At 50.1% G+C, this 14,307-nt stretch overlaps 1 protein-coding gene across 4 annotated transcripts in view; it reads left to right on the forward strand.

The window, feature by feature from the left end:
• PRKAG2 (protein kinase AMP-activated non-catalytic subunit gamma 2) overlaps positions 1 to 14,307 on the forward strand; it is a 317,328-nt gene that overhangs the window by 88,250 nt on the left and 214,771 nt on the right. For all 4 annotated transcript variants that reach the window (XM_031665008.1, XM_031665009.1, XM_031665011.1 and 1 more), the window contains exon 3: positions 2,057 to 2,336. In XM_031665008.1, the coding sequence (XP_031520868.1) occupies positions 2,057 to 2,336 (280 nt within the window). The remainder of the gene's footprint in view (positions 1 to 2,056; positions 2,337 to 14,307) is intronic.

The raw sequence follows: 14,307 nt of genomic DNA on the forward strand, positions 1-14,307 counted from the left end.
CAGGATTTGTCCTGATTCCCATAGTTAGGTGGAATAGCGGCTAAATGGAATACTCTATAAACAGAGAATCTAAATGCTTTTCATAGTAAATGGTCACAAAAAAAATCAGCTGGGCGTGGTGGTGACACTTGTAATTCCAGCTACTCAGGAGGCTGAGGCAGGAGGATTGCTTGAGCCCCAGAGGTGGAGGTTGCAGTGAGCTGAGATTGCGCCACTGCACTGCAGCCTGAGCAACAGAGGGAGACCCTCTCTCAAAAACAAAAACAAAAAAAAAGAACTACACAAAAAAATTTAAATTCAAATTTCTTTATAGCCAGGAGAGTTTGAGTTACAAGGTCCTACAGAACCACACTCTTCTTCCTGCCAGGCCCACTCACGAAGGTGTCCGCCCCAGACCGAGCCCTGCACCTCCACGTGGCGGCGCCGGCTCTTTCGGCTGGAGAGGCCACGCAGGGAGGCTGTGCTGCGCAGGTCCATGCCACGGGCATCCTGTCCTCCCGGGGCCCCGGGCTCGGGGCTTGGGCCGCCCTCTAGTGGCAGAAGACCGTCCCCAGGCTGCGGTCCGGACAGCGCACCCCGGAGTGGGACAGAGAGACCCCGAAGTGGCACCGAGGCTGCCTGTGGGGTGTCCTGTGCTCCGTTTTCAGCGCGGCCGCCGGAATGCAGCATTTCCCACGTCTGCCCTGGTCCTGGCACGCCGTGAGCCCTGCGGACGAGTTACTCGCCCTTCTTGCTTCTGAACTGGGTCATCTCTGAGGTCCTTTCCACTCCGTGTAGCTTGCAAGTTTCCCAAGTGGTAGGGCAAGAGCTGTTTACCACGCCCATGTGCTTCCCGGCCTCGAGTGGGTTCATCTGATGTTCAAGCAGCTCTCGAGGTGAAGGCATGACTATCCTCATTTTATAGTTGAGGGAGCTGAGGCTCCGTGAGACCAAGTAACATGCCTAGGTTGGCTCAGCAGGTGGCAGAGCTGGGGCCAAATACGGGCACCCAGAGGGAGGGCACGAGCTCCTCCACGCACCCAGCAAGAACACAGCTGCGGGCACGTGGGATGTTTCTCAAAGTCTACTGTGAGCTGTGTGCCTTGGCTTAAAGTTACGGGGTCTGATAATTTTTTAAGCCATGACTAGAATTTTAAATTGTCGGTGAAGTGAGTCTCAGAGGTGTTGGGCTTTGTTAACTTTCTTTCTTTCCTTTTTTTTTTTTTTTTTGAAATGGAGTCTCGTTCTGTTGCCCAGGCTGGAGTGCAATGGCGCCATCTTGGCTCACTGCAAACTCTGCCTCTCGGGTTCAAGAGATTCTCCTGCCTCAGCCTCCTGAGTAGCTGGAATTACAGGCGCCCACGACCAAACCCAGCTAATTTTTTTTTTTGTATTTTTAGTAGAGATGGGTTTCACCATGTTGGCCAGACTGGTTTCAAACTCCTGACCTCAGGTGATCCACCGCCTCGGCCTCCCAAAATGCTGGGATTACAGGCGTGAGCCACCGTACCTGGCCAGCTTTGTTAACTTTTCCCCGACTTCTGTCGGCAGCCTCAGTCTTTCAAATGCTGAAGCAGCTTAGAGGTGAAAAATTCGTCTTCTCCTAGGACTGAGGTCTCAGGATGGAGTTGTAGGCCCGCTCTGTTCTGGAACATAGGGATCTCATAGGCAGGGAAAAGAACTGCAGTCCTGTGTGGTCAGACCTTGGATGGACGTGAGGTCTTGAGAGGTGAAGGCAGGCAGGCCCGTAATAAAGGAGGGAGATGCTCATTTTGAGCTCTGCTTCTCTTCCTCCCCTCGACCTCCTGGAAGCCCCTTCTAAGGAGTGGGACAGGATGGTTAGTGGACCTCCAGGATGTGGTGCTGCCAGCCTGTGAGGGGTTGTCCTTGGGGCAGGTGCTACCTGCAGACCGTTCAGTGGCCGCCTCTGTGGAAGAGCTTAGGGCTGTTTCTCGGGGAGGGTACTATGGGGGGCCTGCGTGGTGAGAGGGGACAATGATGAGAAGTTCCATACAGGGCAGGAGGCAGCATGTCCGGAGCGTGGAGTGACTGCATCCATTCGTCTGTTTTTCTGCAGGTGGACAGCCCCTTCGGCCCGGGCAGCCCCTCCAAAGGGTTCTTCTCCAGAGGCCCCCAGCCCCGGCCCTCCAGCCCCATGTCTGCACCTGTGAGGCCCAAGACCAGCCCTGGCTCTCCGAAAACCGTGTTCCCGTTCTCCTACCAGGAGTCCCCGCCGCGCTCCCCTCGACGCATGAGCTTCAGCGGGATCTTCCGCTCCTCCTCCAAAGAGTCTTCCCCCAACTCCAACCCTGCTACCTCGCCCGGGGGCATCAGGTTTTTCTCCCGCTCCAGAAAAAGTAAGACCTTGATGCTATTGTTTCAGGTGGGTGCTGGGATGCTGGGGGCCTGTTCTGCAGCCAAACATCCATGGTGGCACCGAAGCTGCCGGGTGGCTGTGAGCGGCTTGGTGCTGAGTGCCTGTGTCTCTTTCTCCCCACCGGCTCCCCACTAAACAAATCTCTCTCCAGAACATCAGTTTCCACCTGTCACTTTCTTCCTATGCCAGTCTATCAAAGCGTAATCCTTCTGGTCCGGCGTGGTTGTTGGGTTAACTGTAAATACCCCGATACTCACAGTACGGCTTGTATGGACAATCGGATGGCACACTTGCCTCCAGCCTTCTCTGGAGACTGCAGGCATGGAGCCAAGCTTAGGCCCTCACCCGGGGCCATGAGACCAGACTGTTTTGGTCAGCCCAGTATGGCTCCCGCTCTCCGTGGTTTGGCATTTGGGGGTTTGACTACACCTGTTTCTGGCAAATCCTGACTTTTTCTGTTTGGTGCTCTGGGCGGCAGGGAATGGAAGCTAGGAGGGATTTGCTGGAGAAACGGAAGAAGGAAATGTGAGTGTTTAAGAAACAGTTCCGTAGGCTCATGAGTATTTGTGATCTAAGGATAAGGTATTTTCACTCGAGCGCCGTCGATGATAATGTGAAATATACCACGAACTGTAAAGTTTATGGCGTTTACTTTCTCCTTTCCTTTGTCTATTCTTTCCAATTCTTTCTGCTGACTTAGAACATTTGTATTGGGGAAGATAGTGATGTGGAAAACAAATTTGTCCTTGGGCAAAAAGAGGGGAATTTCGGTGTTTCTGACTTCAAACTCTTTCATCAGGCAGTGTTGGCTGTAGGACAAGAAGCCAGGTCTCTGTCCGCCTCGCTTCTTCATCCACCACCTCGGAGGCGGAGGGGTTTGTGCGTCGTATTGTGTGTGAATGGAGCAGATCTATCTCTTGGACAGATTTTGTACTTTGTCTTTCTACGTAAACAAATGAAGGTGCTCCTGCCTGTAGACTGTGTGTGTGTTCTGGGGGGCAGGTCCTGACCATTCTCTGCACACACCCCTCAAGGCTGTGGGGTTGTCACAATTTCCTTTAAGTCTGTGCACTTTAGCCCTAGGATGCCCCTTTCTTCCCCCATCTCCCTGTATAAACATCATCTAGAGATGAGGGCTCAAATGCTGTGGAGAGGAAGGAAATCAGGCCTGGCCTGATGGGAAAGCTGGGTGAGGGTTCCACATCACACTGGCGGGATTTGTCAAAGAGGAGGAGGATGGGTCCACAGTTTGCCTTGTTGGGGAACTTGCAATGTTGTGTAGATTGAAAGTGCTGGAATTGGTGGATGAAAAGACAGAATTCCTGCCTTCAAGGGCTCCTAGTCAGGGGCAAGCAGGCTTTAGAAGAAAGGATGAGATTGTCTCCATGGTGAGGCCTGTGCTGAGTTAGAACAGGGCAGGCTTGCTGAGCAGGGCAGACAGCAGCACAGGGAACCTGATGATTGGAAGGGTGCCCAGAGGAGTGTCGGAGCTGTGAGCTGGCTCCCATGGGAAGGGCCATCACCCTCTGCCTCTCTCTACATTGTTCTCCTGCACAGAGCCCTCCACGGGGGTGGGAGGAGAGGGCGAGAGGGAGGAGTGGGGAGAGAAGGAGGAGGGGCCCCTGCAGGCGGAGGGTCCCTTTTGGGAGCCCAGCAGTGGCACCAGGAGGTGCAGGAGAAGTTATCTGGTCCCCAGGGCCTAGGCTGCAGCTCAGTACAGCATTCGGTGGGAGGTTTGGTGCTGCCCACTGTCCAGCCTGGGAAATGGCCTGTTCTTTTAGAAACTGAGTCCAGAAAGATCTCCTCTTGAAACCATATCAATTTCTTAAAGTATTCCTCCTTTTCACTATCTTTCATTGTTATTTATGTTTAGATTTTCATCCTCTTTCAAATGTTTTCTTCCAGTAACTGACAGAATTGCAGACAGATAGGTAATCAAAGCTAGAAGGGACTGTAAGGAAACCATTTATGGGGAAAGCAAGCATATGCATATAATAATTTGAACACAACATATATGGGGTGTATGTGTGTGTGTATGTGTATGTGTTGGATTTGTATAGATGTATGTGTGTATGTATGTGCATATATGTATGTAGGTACACACACACCTTTTTATTTTTTTAAAGGACGTGCATTGACTGGCAGCAAAGCAGCTTTTGAGACGAGGCGTCTGTCGCCAGGTTGGAGGCGTAGTGGCCGGATCTCAGCTCACCGCGTGCTTCCGCCTCCCGGTTTACGCCATTCTCCCCTGCCTCAGCCCGCCCAGTAGCTGGTATCAGCCCTCGCCGCCTCGCCGGGTTGTTTTGTATTTTAGTAGAGACGGGTTTCCACCGCAGTTAGCCAGGATGGTCTTGATTCCGATTCAGGATCCTACCGCCCGCCTCCTGCAGTGCTGGGATTGGCTTCAAGAGCCACCGCCTAAAGCAGCTTCTAAGTGAAGAATTAAGAGTGGATGGGTGGAAGGAAAATGTTGCTTTATCTGACATGCCAATTTTTTGAGACTATCTTCACTTATTGGTAGTTAAAAATGAATACATCCTGAAAAAAAAAAGTCAAGCTCCTAGACCTAAGCTTTGGGCCAGTGGCAAGATGTGGAACAGAAGTTGTGGGTGTTGGTAGCAGCAGGAGAAAGAGAGCCACCGGGAATGCCTGGGGACAGCCAAGGCCCCGTGCTCAGGCTTAAGGGCTGGCTGGGGAAAGCTGAGATGTAGCAGGGCTTGGAGAAGGCATGGGGAGAACCTGCAGATGGCTGAGTGTGGAGGTTCGGGGTGGGAGGTGATGTTGCTCCATTTTGCATTGCTATAAAGGAATACCTGAGGCTGGGTCATTTATAAAGAGAAGAGGTTTATTTGGCTCATGGTTCTGCAGGCTGCACAGAGGCATGGTGCCAACATCTGCTTCTGGGGAGGGCGCAGCCATCCGATGGGAGCCTCATGCCCACTGCACAGATAAAACCAATTCACTGAGACCGTGGTGTTGTAGTAAAGTGTTTAATTAACATGAGGCCAGCCACATGGGAAATGGAGCCATCACTCAGGTCAGTCTCCCCAAAGGCTCAGATAAAAACTTATGGGCAATGTGATGGGCAGGGGGCTAGGGAATGGGTGCTGCTGATTGGTGGGGGACGAGATCATAGTGGTGTAGAAACAGTCCTTCGGCACTGAGTCAGCCTCTAGGTGAGGGCCACAGGGTCAGTTGAGTCATGAGTCATGGGTCTGGGTGGGGTCCATTGGTTGCCAGAATTCAAGTCTAAAAACTTATCTCAAAAGACTAATCTTAAGTTTTAAATAGTGATGTTATCAACAGGAGCAACTAGGGATGTCACAAGTCTTGTGACCTCTGGCCCCATGACCCCAGAGCAGTAAGAGATCATAGAAACTGCACCTGCATGTCCGCAGAGTTCAGGCCCCTCCCATAATCCTAATCTGTGGTCTTTCATTCATCTCACGAAGCTGGTTTTTGGTCCCTGAGCAAGCAGGGAGTTGGTTTCAGGCAGGTACTATTATCATCCTTGCTTTCAAATTAAACTATCAACTAAATTCTCCCTGGGTTAGCTTGGCCTCTGCCCAGGTAATGAGCAAAGCCAGCCAGCCTATGAGGCTGGATGCAGGATGAAGTGAACCAGGCTGGACCTTCTCCTGCTGTCATGGTCTCTGCAAAGGTGTTTGCAAGGGCTTCAGGCTGCTTCCACTCATGGAGGAAGGCAAAGGAAAGCCGGGGTGTACAGAGCTCACACGCAAGAGAGGGAGCAAGAGAGAGGGAAGAGGTACTGGAGTCTTTAAAACACCCAGCTAAGAGAGCAGGACTCACCGCTGCAGGGAGGCAACCCAGCCATTCATGAGGCATCTGCCCCCAATACCCAAACACCACCCACCAGGCCCCACCTCCAACACGGGGGATCCAATTTCAACCTGAGATGAGGGGACAAACACTCAACCTCTATCAGAGGTGATCCGAGACTCCTAGCACCTCTGGATCTGAGCGGGTCCCAGCAGAGCCTGTGCTCACAGCGAGGGAACGCAGCCATGGGCCTGGGGCGGACTCTGCCGATGTCCGCATGGGGTGCTGCAGCAGTGAAGAGCTAGACCTTGGGGCCCAAGCTGAACCTGGCCATGGCCCCTTCCATCGGGGCCTGTGGTCTGCACAGGAGGATGTTCCCCAGACTCCCCTCCACACTTTCCTTAAAGCCAGGGGCCGAGACAGGCAGGTGGAGTCGTAGAGTGAGCCCCCAAACGCATCTCCCGTACTGCAGGATCTCCAGCTGCAGGCTGAGGAATGTGGGGGTTGTACCTTCAAGAGGCCTCACCCCGGCAGTGTCCAGCAGCCAAGGGGTCCTGGGGATGAGGCTGAGGCTCAGAAGCAGAGACGGTGAGGCCCCTGATCCTCCTCAGCCATGCACATGAAGGCCTCACTGCTGGGTGGGGGCCCACAGTCCACTCATAGCTCTGCACCCCTGTGCCCCTAATCCACATGCTGGGGTATATGAGCCCCTCAGCTACCTCTCATTCCAGAAACCTAAAACTGCTGCTTCCTCACCGAGGGGGCCTGCACTGCTATTTGCACCTCCCTCCAGGCCTGAGTGCAGTCTATGAGCTCAGTGAGCCTGTGAATTGCTTTTTCCGATGGCAGAAGTGCAGACAGCTGCAAAGGGAGCAGGACCTGGGGCTGCCTGCTGGGGCCCGTATGCACCCAGGGCCTGGGCCCTCCCTTGGGATGCAGGGAGTCAGGCACTGCAGCTCTTTCTTGTTGGTGGACGTGGTGGGACGTTGGGCATGGAAGATGGGCCTTACTCTTAGCTCCCTTCAGCTGCCTTTTTCTGTTGAGTATTTCCAAGGCCCTTCAGTGTCCTTGGCTAGAAAATCCCAGGTTCACCGTTCTGGCTTGTCAGGCACCGTGGAGAAGGTAGAGCCTGTTACAGCCCAATTTTGCTGTCGGGATAGACAGCCAAGGGCTGGGCTCGGGAAGGCTATGGCATGGCTCTGAGCCGCTCACAAGGGCAACGATTGATTAGGTTGGGGTGAGGGCATGCTTCTTCAGAGAAGCCCCCTGGGATGGGGAGTTCAGAACAGAGCAAGCCTGGCCCCAGGGCATTGCTCACATTAGTACCCTTGAGAATCATCGAACCCAGCTCCTTGGCTTTCCCCGAAAGAAGCCATCCCTCCCCCAGTCCTATGGCTGATGAGGCACGAAGCTCTAGGTCTCTGTGCTGTGGTGTTACGTGACTGGGAGGTCACCCTGAGCTCCTTCCAGATGGCCCTTCAGTTGTGCTTGGCATGAGGCTGGCCTGGAGGAGGCAAAATCTGTCTGCTTTCCTCCGTACTTGAAAATCCATTCCTGGATCAAGGTTCCCAGACTATAGATTGCTCCCCCACTGCCCCAGAACTAACTTCATGAAATTGAGCCTGAGAGTAATGCCATCCACCCATCTGGAGGGTCTTAGGAAGAAACAGCCCCATGAAAGCCACTGTGTCCACTGGGGGATGTCATGAAGACTTCGTTCGTTACACGGGGCCCCTGGGAGGAACTTGCTGTCTGGTCTTGGTACCAAGAATAGCTGAACTTCTGATCAACAGGACTGCTTTTGTCTCTAGCAGACATTAATCGTGTAATAGCACAGTTTCCTCTGTCTGCACTGGTTGCTAGAAGCCTTTGAACCAAATCTGGGCAAAAGGCATTAGGAATGCATTTCCAGCCTTTCTGAATCCAGTTTCGGTCCCTTTTCTTTTATATTCACACGACTACTTTTTAATAAGCAGACAATGTATTGGAAGGATTTGGAGTCATTTATGGAATTCATAAAAGAGCTGAACCCTCAGGACTCAGAAACGGAAGGAACCAGACTGGCCCTGAGGCCTCAGCAGCAAGAATTCATGGATCTTTACAAGAGATCTAGAGAAGTCCTAGTCTGTGTGTCTCTCCATTTACTGTCCTAAGTGCCTTGTCGCAGGATATCTGATTAGCCCAGTTAGGATCCCAGAATCAATCAGGGTCAGGTGGGGGTTAGGGGGTAAGATTACACAGGAGAAACAGAATGACCAGGAACCGGGAGGCAGGGCAGGAAGTTCCAGGATAAGAGTTCCAGCTGGCAACCGAAAGGGGACTGTGGCACTCCGCCCTCCTTGGCCAGCATGTGTGCATGCATGCAAGGATGTCCTCATCACACGTGGCCCAGTGAGCCTACATACAATTGTGTGAGCTGTTTCCCCAATGGAGGGCGATGCAGCCTCACATCCAGCCTTGACATTAAGGAGGATGTGGTTATGACCCCCTGTTTTCTGAGTCTTCAGTCTCAAGGTAATGCCCACTTCTCCTCAAGTTCTGTTTGCATCTCATCTTTCTGTCCTATAATTTATGGCCTACAGGACAAACGTAGAATCTAAAGTTTTGACAGGCTCCTTAGGTGATGCTGATATACACCAGAGCTTGATCAACACTGTTTTCTTTCTTTTTCTTTTTTTTTGAGATGGAGTCTCACTCTGTCACCCAGGCTGGAGTGCAATGGCGAGATCTCGGCTCACTGCAACCTCCGCCTCCAAGGTTCAAGCGATTTCTCATGCCTCAGCCTCCTGAGTAGCTGGGATTACAGGCTCCCACCACCACGCCTGGCTAATTTTTGTATTTTTAGTAGAGACAGGGTTTTGCCATGTTAGCCAGGCTGGTCTCAAACTCCTCACATCAAGTGATCTGTCGGCCTCAGCCTCCCAAAGTGCTGGGATTACAGGCATGAACCGCTGTGCCTGGCCGATAAACACTGTTTTCTATTATTAAGGGGAAAGAAAGCAGGAAGATGGAAATTATGATCACTATCATTTCAGAAGGAAAAATGAAAAAGGAAAAAGAGATAATTCAATCTTCAGATACTATAAGACAGGAGGGGGAACACAGATGGAGACCACAGTTCTGGATTCCACAGCTAGTCTTGGGACCAGCAAGTACCTAGGTTGGCTGGTGTTTTTGCCCAGGGAAGAGAACCAGACCTTTCTTCTGTAAGGATCTTACCTCTTGGAGGCTGCCTGTATGGAGTTGCCATAGTCTTTCACTAACATTTGCCTCTGGACAGAGGAACAGTAGCGTGAGAATTCGTGGTGTGGCTGGCATTCTCATCATACTCCTTCTAGCACCGTGGAGTATCAAACCTACTTCCCTTTGATGATCAAACACCCCAACCAAAACAATGCCCCACTTTTCCGTCTCTCCCTCTAATGCAGCGGTCAGCAAATGACAGCCCCAGGACAAAATCTGGCCTGCCACCTCTTTTTGTAAACAAAGCTGTCATGGAGACACAGTCATGCCCATCTGTGTGTTCCTCTCCTGCCGCTTCCACACTTCAACAGCAGAACCGAGCAGGTGCAACAGAGACCCCACGGCCTGCAAAGCCTGAAATGTTTACCTGGCTGACCTTGTGCCACAAGAATTCTTAAGTGGCTGGGTGGCTGCAGGAGCTTCCAAAACAGTGAATCTTTAGCTTCAAAAGATTTTGCAAGTTGGTTTAGGGTGATCTTGCCTTTGAAGATGAGGGAAGGAAAGTGCATGTCTGTGTGTTCATGAACTGCAAATAATAAGATTAAAGTCTTTTAAAAAGCAAAAAGAATCTCACATAGTCAGCATGGCATGACCTCCAGAATGGTTTAATTTCACGTGTTGCTAAATTTTGCTCCTTATAAAAATCTGTGTGTGTTCTAAGTGCATTATATATAATTCTTTCAATCTTCGTAGCAACTCTTGTGTTTGTACAATGTTTCCCAAACTAGAAACTGAGGCACAGAGGGCTTAGTTGTTGAACAAAGGCCACACAGCTACCAAGTGGTAAAGCCAAAATGTGAAGTCAGGTGGTTGAACTCCCAAGTCCGCTTTTAGTCCAGGGGCTGAGACTCTGCTTTAATGGAATAGATCTTAGGGATCTATAAACCAATAATGGGATAACCAGCTAGCCATTTACGAAAAAATAGATAAAAGTGGCTCCTTGGTAATTTCCCTAACCTTCCCTCCCTCCCTTCCTTCCTTTCTCTCTCTCTCTCTTTCTCTTTGTCTCTTTCTCTCTCTCTTTCTCTCTCTTTCTTTCTCTTTCTCTCTTTCTTTCTCTCTCTCTCTTTCTCTCTTTCTTTCTCTTCCTTTCTTTCTCTCTCTCTCTTTCTCTCTTTCTCTCTCTCTTTCTCTCTTTCTTTCTTTCTTTCATTTAGAGACAGGGTCTCTGTCATCCAGGCCAGAGTACAGTGGCAGAATCACTGCAGAGCCTCAACTTCCCAGGCTCAAGCGATCCTCCCACCCTTCGCCCACAATAGGTGGGACTGCAGATGCACACCACCATGCCTGGTTAATTTTTTAACTTTTTGTAGAAATTGGGTCTTAGTGTATTGCCCAGGCTAGTCTCGAGCTCCTGTACTCAAGCGGCCCTCCCACCTCAGCCTCCCAAAGTGCTGGAATTACAGGTGTGAGCCACCACGCCTGGCTCTTGGTCACACCAAGATAATTTCCGTGTGGAACTAAACTTTAAATGTTTTAAGTAATGTACCTCCAAAACGTTTGAATATCTAAATCTTGGGATGTCAGACCTTTCTAGAAGGTGCAAAAAATATGTTTACGTTTGTGATATAAATATCCACAGCCTTTCTTGCCTTCTCTCGAAGTTTGCAGGCTTGATTCTCAGAGCTTTGCTATATTGATGAGGTAGAGAACTGGATGCATTCCTGTTAGAAAAAATGAAGAACTGTCTAAGAGAGAAATGTATAACTGGGGTCCAGGTGAGTGAAGGGAAGATTCTAGAAGGTGAGTTTTGGTTGGAGAAGATTTTGGAGAGTTTTAGAGCGTCATACCAGAGATTGAACCCCAGTTCTTGTGCTGTGTAGGATGGTGGGAGAGGGATAGAAGAGATGACCCACTGAAAGGGGCATTATGTGTGTTGGGAATATAAGCCCACTGCCGGCTCCCAGGCGCCTCTCCAGACACCTCTTCAGATTTCCTGAAAGGACTCATCTTAGTAGAAAGGCCTTCCTTTGACACCCTGGATAAAGTAGTAGCAATCTCCTTGCAGGCATCTACACTACTGATTCCCCATAGGATATACTGTCTATTTACTGGTTCACTTGCCTGTCTCTCCCCATCAGAGTGTAAACTGTCTGAGGACAGAGATTCTGTTTTATTCAAAGCTTTCTTAGGGTCTAGAATGGCGCCTGAAGGCACTGAGCAAGTTGTTTGAAATTAATTCACCAATAACTGAACTTGTTTTTCAATGCTTTCTAAAATGTGGGCTGATGCTCCTGAATACAAGATGATGGCTATACTGACCAGGGATTTCAGTGGGTCATGTGTAAGCCTGACCAGGTTCAGAAACTGTGAAGGGACAGAAGTAATATCATTGATGACATCAAGATGACCACTTCCATACAGCCTCCCACTCCAAATGGAAAATGAAACAAAACAACAATATAAATGTGAAAAACACGTGCTAGACCAGAAGTAAATGATGAATTGACGCAGGACTAACATCCCTAATGTACAAAGATATTTACATACCAATGAAACAAATGACTCAATGTCCTGAGTCTTAGAATCAAAAGTTTTAACAGGCTCCTCAGGTGATACTGATATATACCCTGGAGCTTGAGACTTCTAGGAAAGATGGCATTGTATGTATTGCGTGCGTATGAAATGATTCCTCCCACAGTTGTTCAGGTACAGCAAAAGAACATGGAGCTCTCTGGCTTTGCAACAGAGTGCAGGAAGGAGGGAGGAAGTGGAATAATCCCTAAGCACCCACCTCCCATTCCACCACCAGCTTCACTCCAATTTAATGGCGCTGAGTTTGGGACATGGGGATTTTGAAAGCATCAGCAGACTTGGGAAAGACAAGAAATGTGGTGCTGGTAGAAGTGATATAATGTTTTCTTTTAAAATGCCAAAAATGTAAAGCGGAAATTGAAATTTTACCTAAAGGAAAAGCATAAAGAATAACATAGCTGCAATGAAGATAGGGTAAAAATCATGCATGTAATGAGATTACTTTCTGTGTTCTTACAGTGGTAGAAATCAGGCAGATCTTAGAGCCTGAAGTAAGGAACAGAGGAGGGTTGGTTATTTTTGTAAACAACCTATACATTTTGGGCAGGTAATTCGATCATGCTTTGGCATAATTTCCACGTGCAGCATGGTCAATGTGTGACGTCTGAAGCCCACAGTGCTGCTTGAATCTTAGGGAGCCTGTGGTTGATTTAGAAAATGGTCAACACAAGACTCAACTGTGGCTGGAACCCCTACTTCTCAGCCTCTGCAGCACTTAGTGCTCAAGTTGGGGACGGGGCGTAGGACATGGTGATTTGTTCACTGGGTTCTCCAGGAGGGAGGCTACTTTCTATCTCATCCCCCTACAGCTCCAGGTAGAACTCTTGAAACTCAAGAGACAGGGCTGCTCTGAGACTGGTTGATGTGTTTTCAATACATGTGCTATTTGTAGGTCACTCCCCAAGAATCAAGCTCCTCAGAAAACCTGCGAGACCTCAGAGCTCTCACTCCTCCCAGCACACCTTGCTCAGTGACCAGCAAAGTGTCAATTGAAGAATGGTGAGGTTCCTACATTTGGAAAGGATCGCTTCTTAAAAAAGGCTGCAGCCAGCAGGTCACCATTCTGACAGGCTGGGAAGCATAGCCTCCAGCCAAACGCTGGAAACAGGCACTTCGAGAGTGGAAGACAGAGATTGATGCTGAACAGGGTGGCCAAATTTACATATTCAACAGGTTATAGGAGGAGCTATGAATATTCAGAAAGAGGAAGCATAGACATGCATAACTGGCTAATGTGTGTGCAGCACCCACTCCACTCTGGGGTGGAGACTTAACCTTTAAATGTATTACAGTAGGCCCTATATGTCAGAGGGTAAAGCCGAGGATGCGAAGACCGTCTGTGTGCAGGCTCCATCAACTGGTCAGAGCCACCCCATGGTCAGGGGTCTCTTATCAGGAAGGAATGCTGGTTGGTTGTGTCGAACCTGCAAAAGGAAGGGGCAGCATTAGACAGCTGGCTGATCTTAGGAATGGAGCAAATCTTTCAAAAGGGCTGGTTTCCATTTAACCCTTGGGGAAGGAAGGCTAATGGTGGTTAGCAAGGGAGGGGGTATAATGAGGCACATCTGACCTCTCATCCCATTATGGCCGGGAATTCAGTTTTAAGGTTTCTCTGGGGTCCCCGTGGCCAAGAGGGGGTTCTTTCAGTTGGTTGGGGGCTTAGGATTTTAGCTTTATTTCTCAAAAGGTACTGAACTTGGCCTCCGTGGTCCCTAGCAGTGGACACACGCACTCTGGGGCCAGCAGGTTAGGTGCCCACTCTGTGGGGTGGGCATGCGCCCTCTGCTGTGTCAGCCCAGCACCCCAGCCCCGCAAGCAGTGCCACCTGCCCACCTTGTGTTTCCGCCACACCTCCCCAGATGCAGCTGCAGCATCCTTGCCTTCATGGCCCACAGGTTAGTTTCAGGGGCTGCCGTACAGGCACCACAGGCTACATGGCCTAAGCTACCCGGATTCCTATTCCCATAATTCTGGAGGCTGGAAGTTGGAATCCAGGGTGTCGGCAAGGCCATGCTCCCTCTGAAGGCTCTGGGAGGACTCTGTTCCAGGCCTCCCTCCTCGCTTCTGGCAGTTGCCCACAAACCCTGGGGTTCCTTGGCTCGTAGATGTGTAACTTCAGCTTCTACCTTCATCATCCCGTGGCCTTCCCTGTGTGTCTGTCTCTTCTCCTTTTCTTAAAGTGACAGCAGTCAAAGGAGATTAAGAGCCCACCCTACTCCACTGCGACCTCAATTTAAGTGACTGCATCTGCAATGACTCTGTTTCCAAATAAGGTCACCTTCTGAGGTTCTGGAAAGGAAATGATTTGGTGGGGGCACTATCTAACCCGGCGCAGTCCACAACCACAGTGTCAACTGCATCCAAAGTTCCTGGGCCATTTTCTTTGATGTTTA

The sequence above is a fragment of the Papio anubis genome, chromosome 4, assembly GCF_008728515.1.
Source record: "Papio anubis isolate 15944 chromosome 4, Panubis1.0, whole genome shotgun sequence".
In the NCBI taxonomy this organism is placed as follows: domain Eukaryota; kingdom Metazoa; phylum Chordata; class Mammalia; order Primates; family Cercopithecidae; genus Papio; species Papio anubis.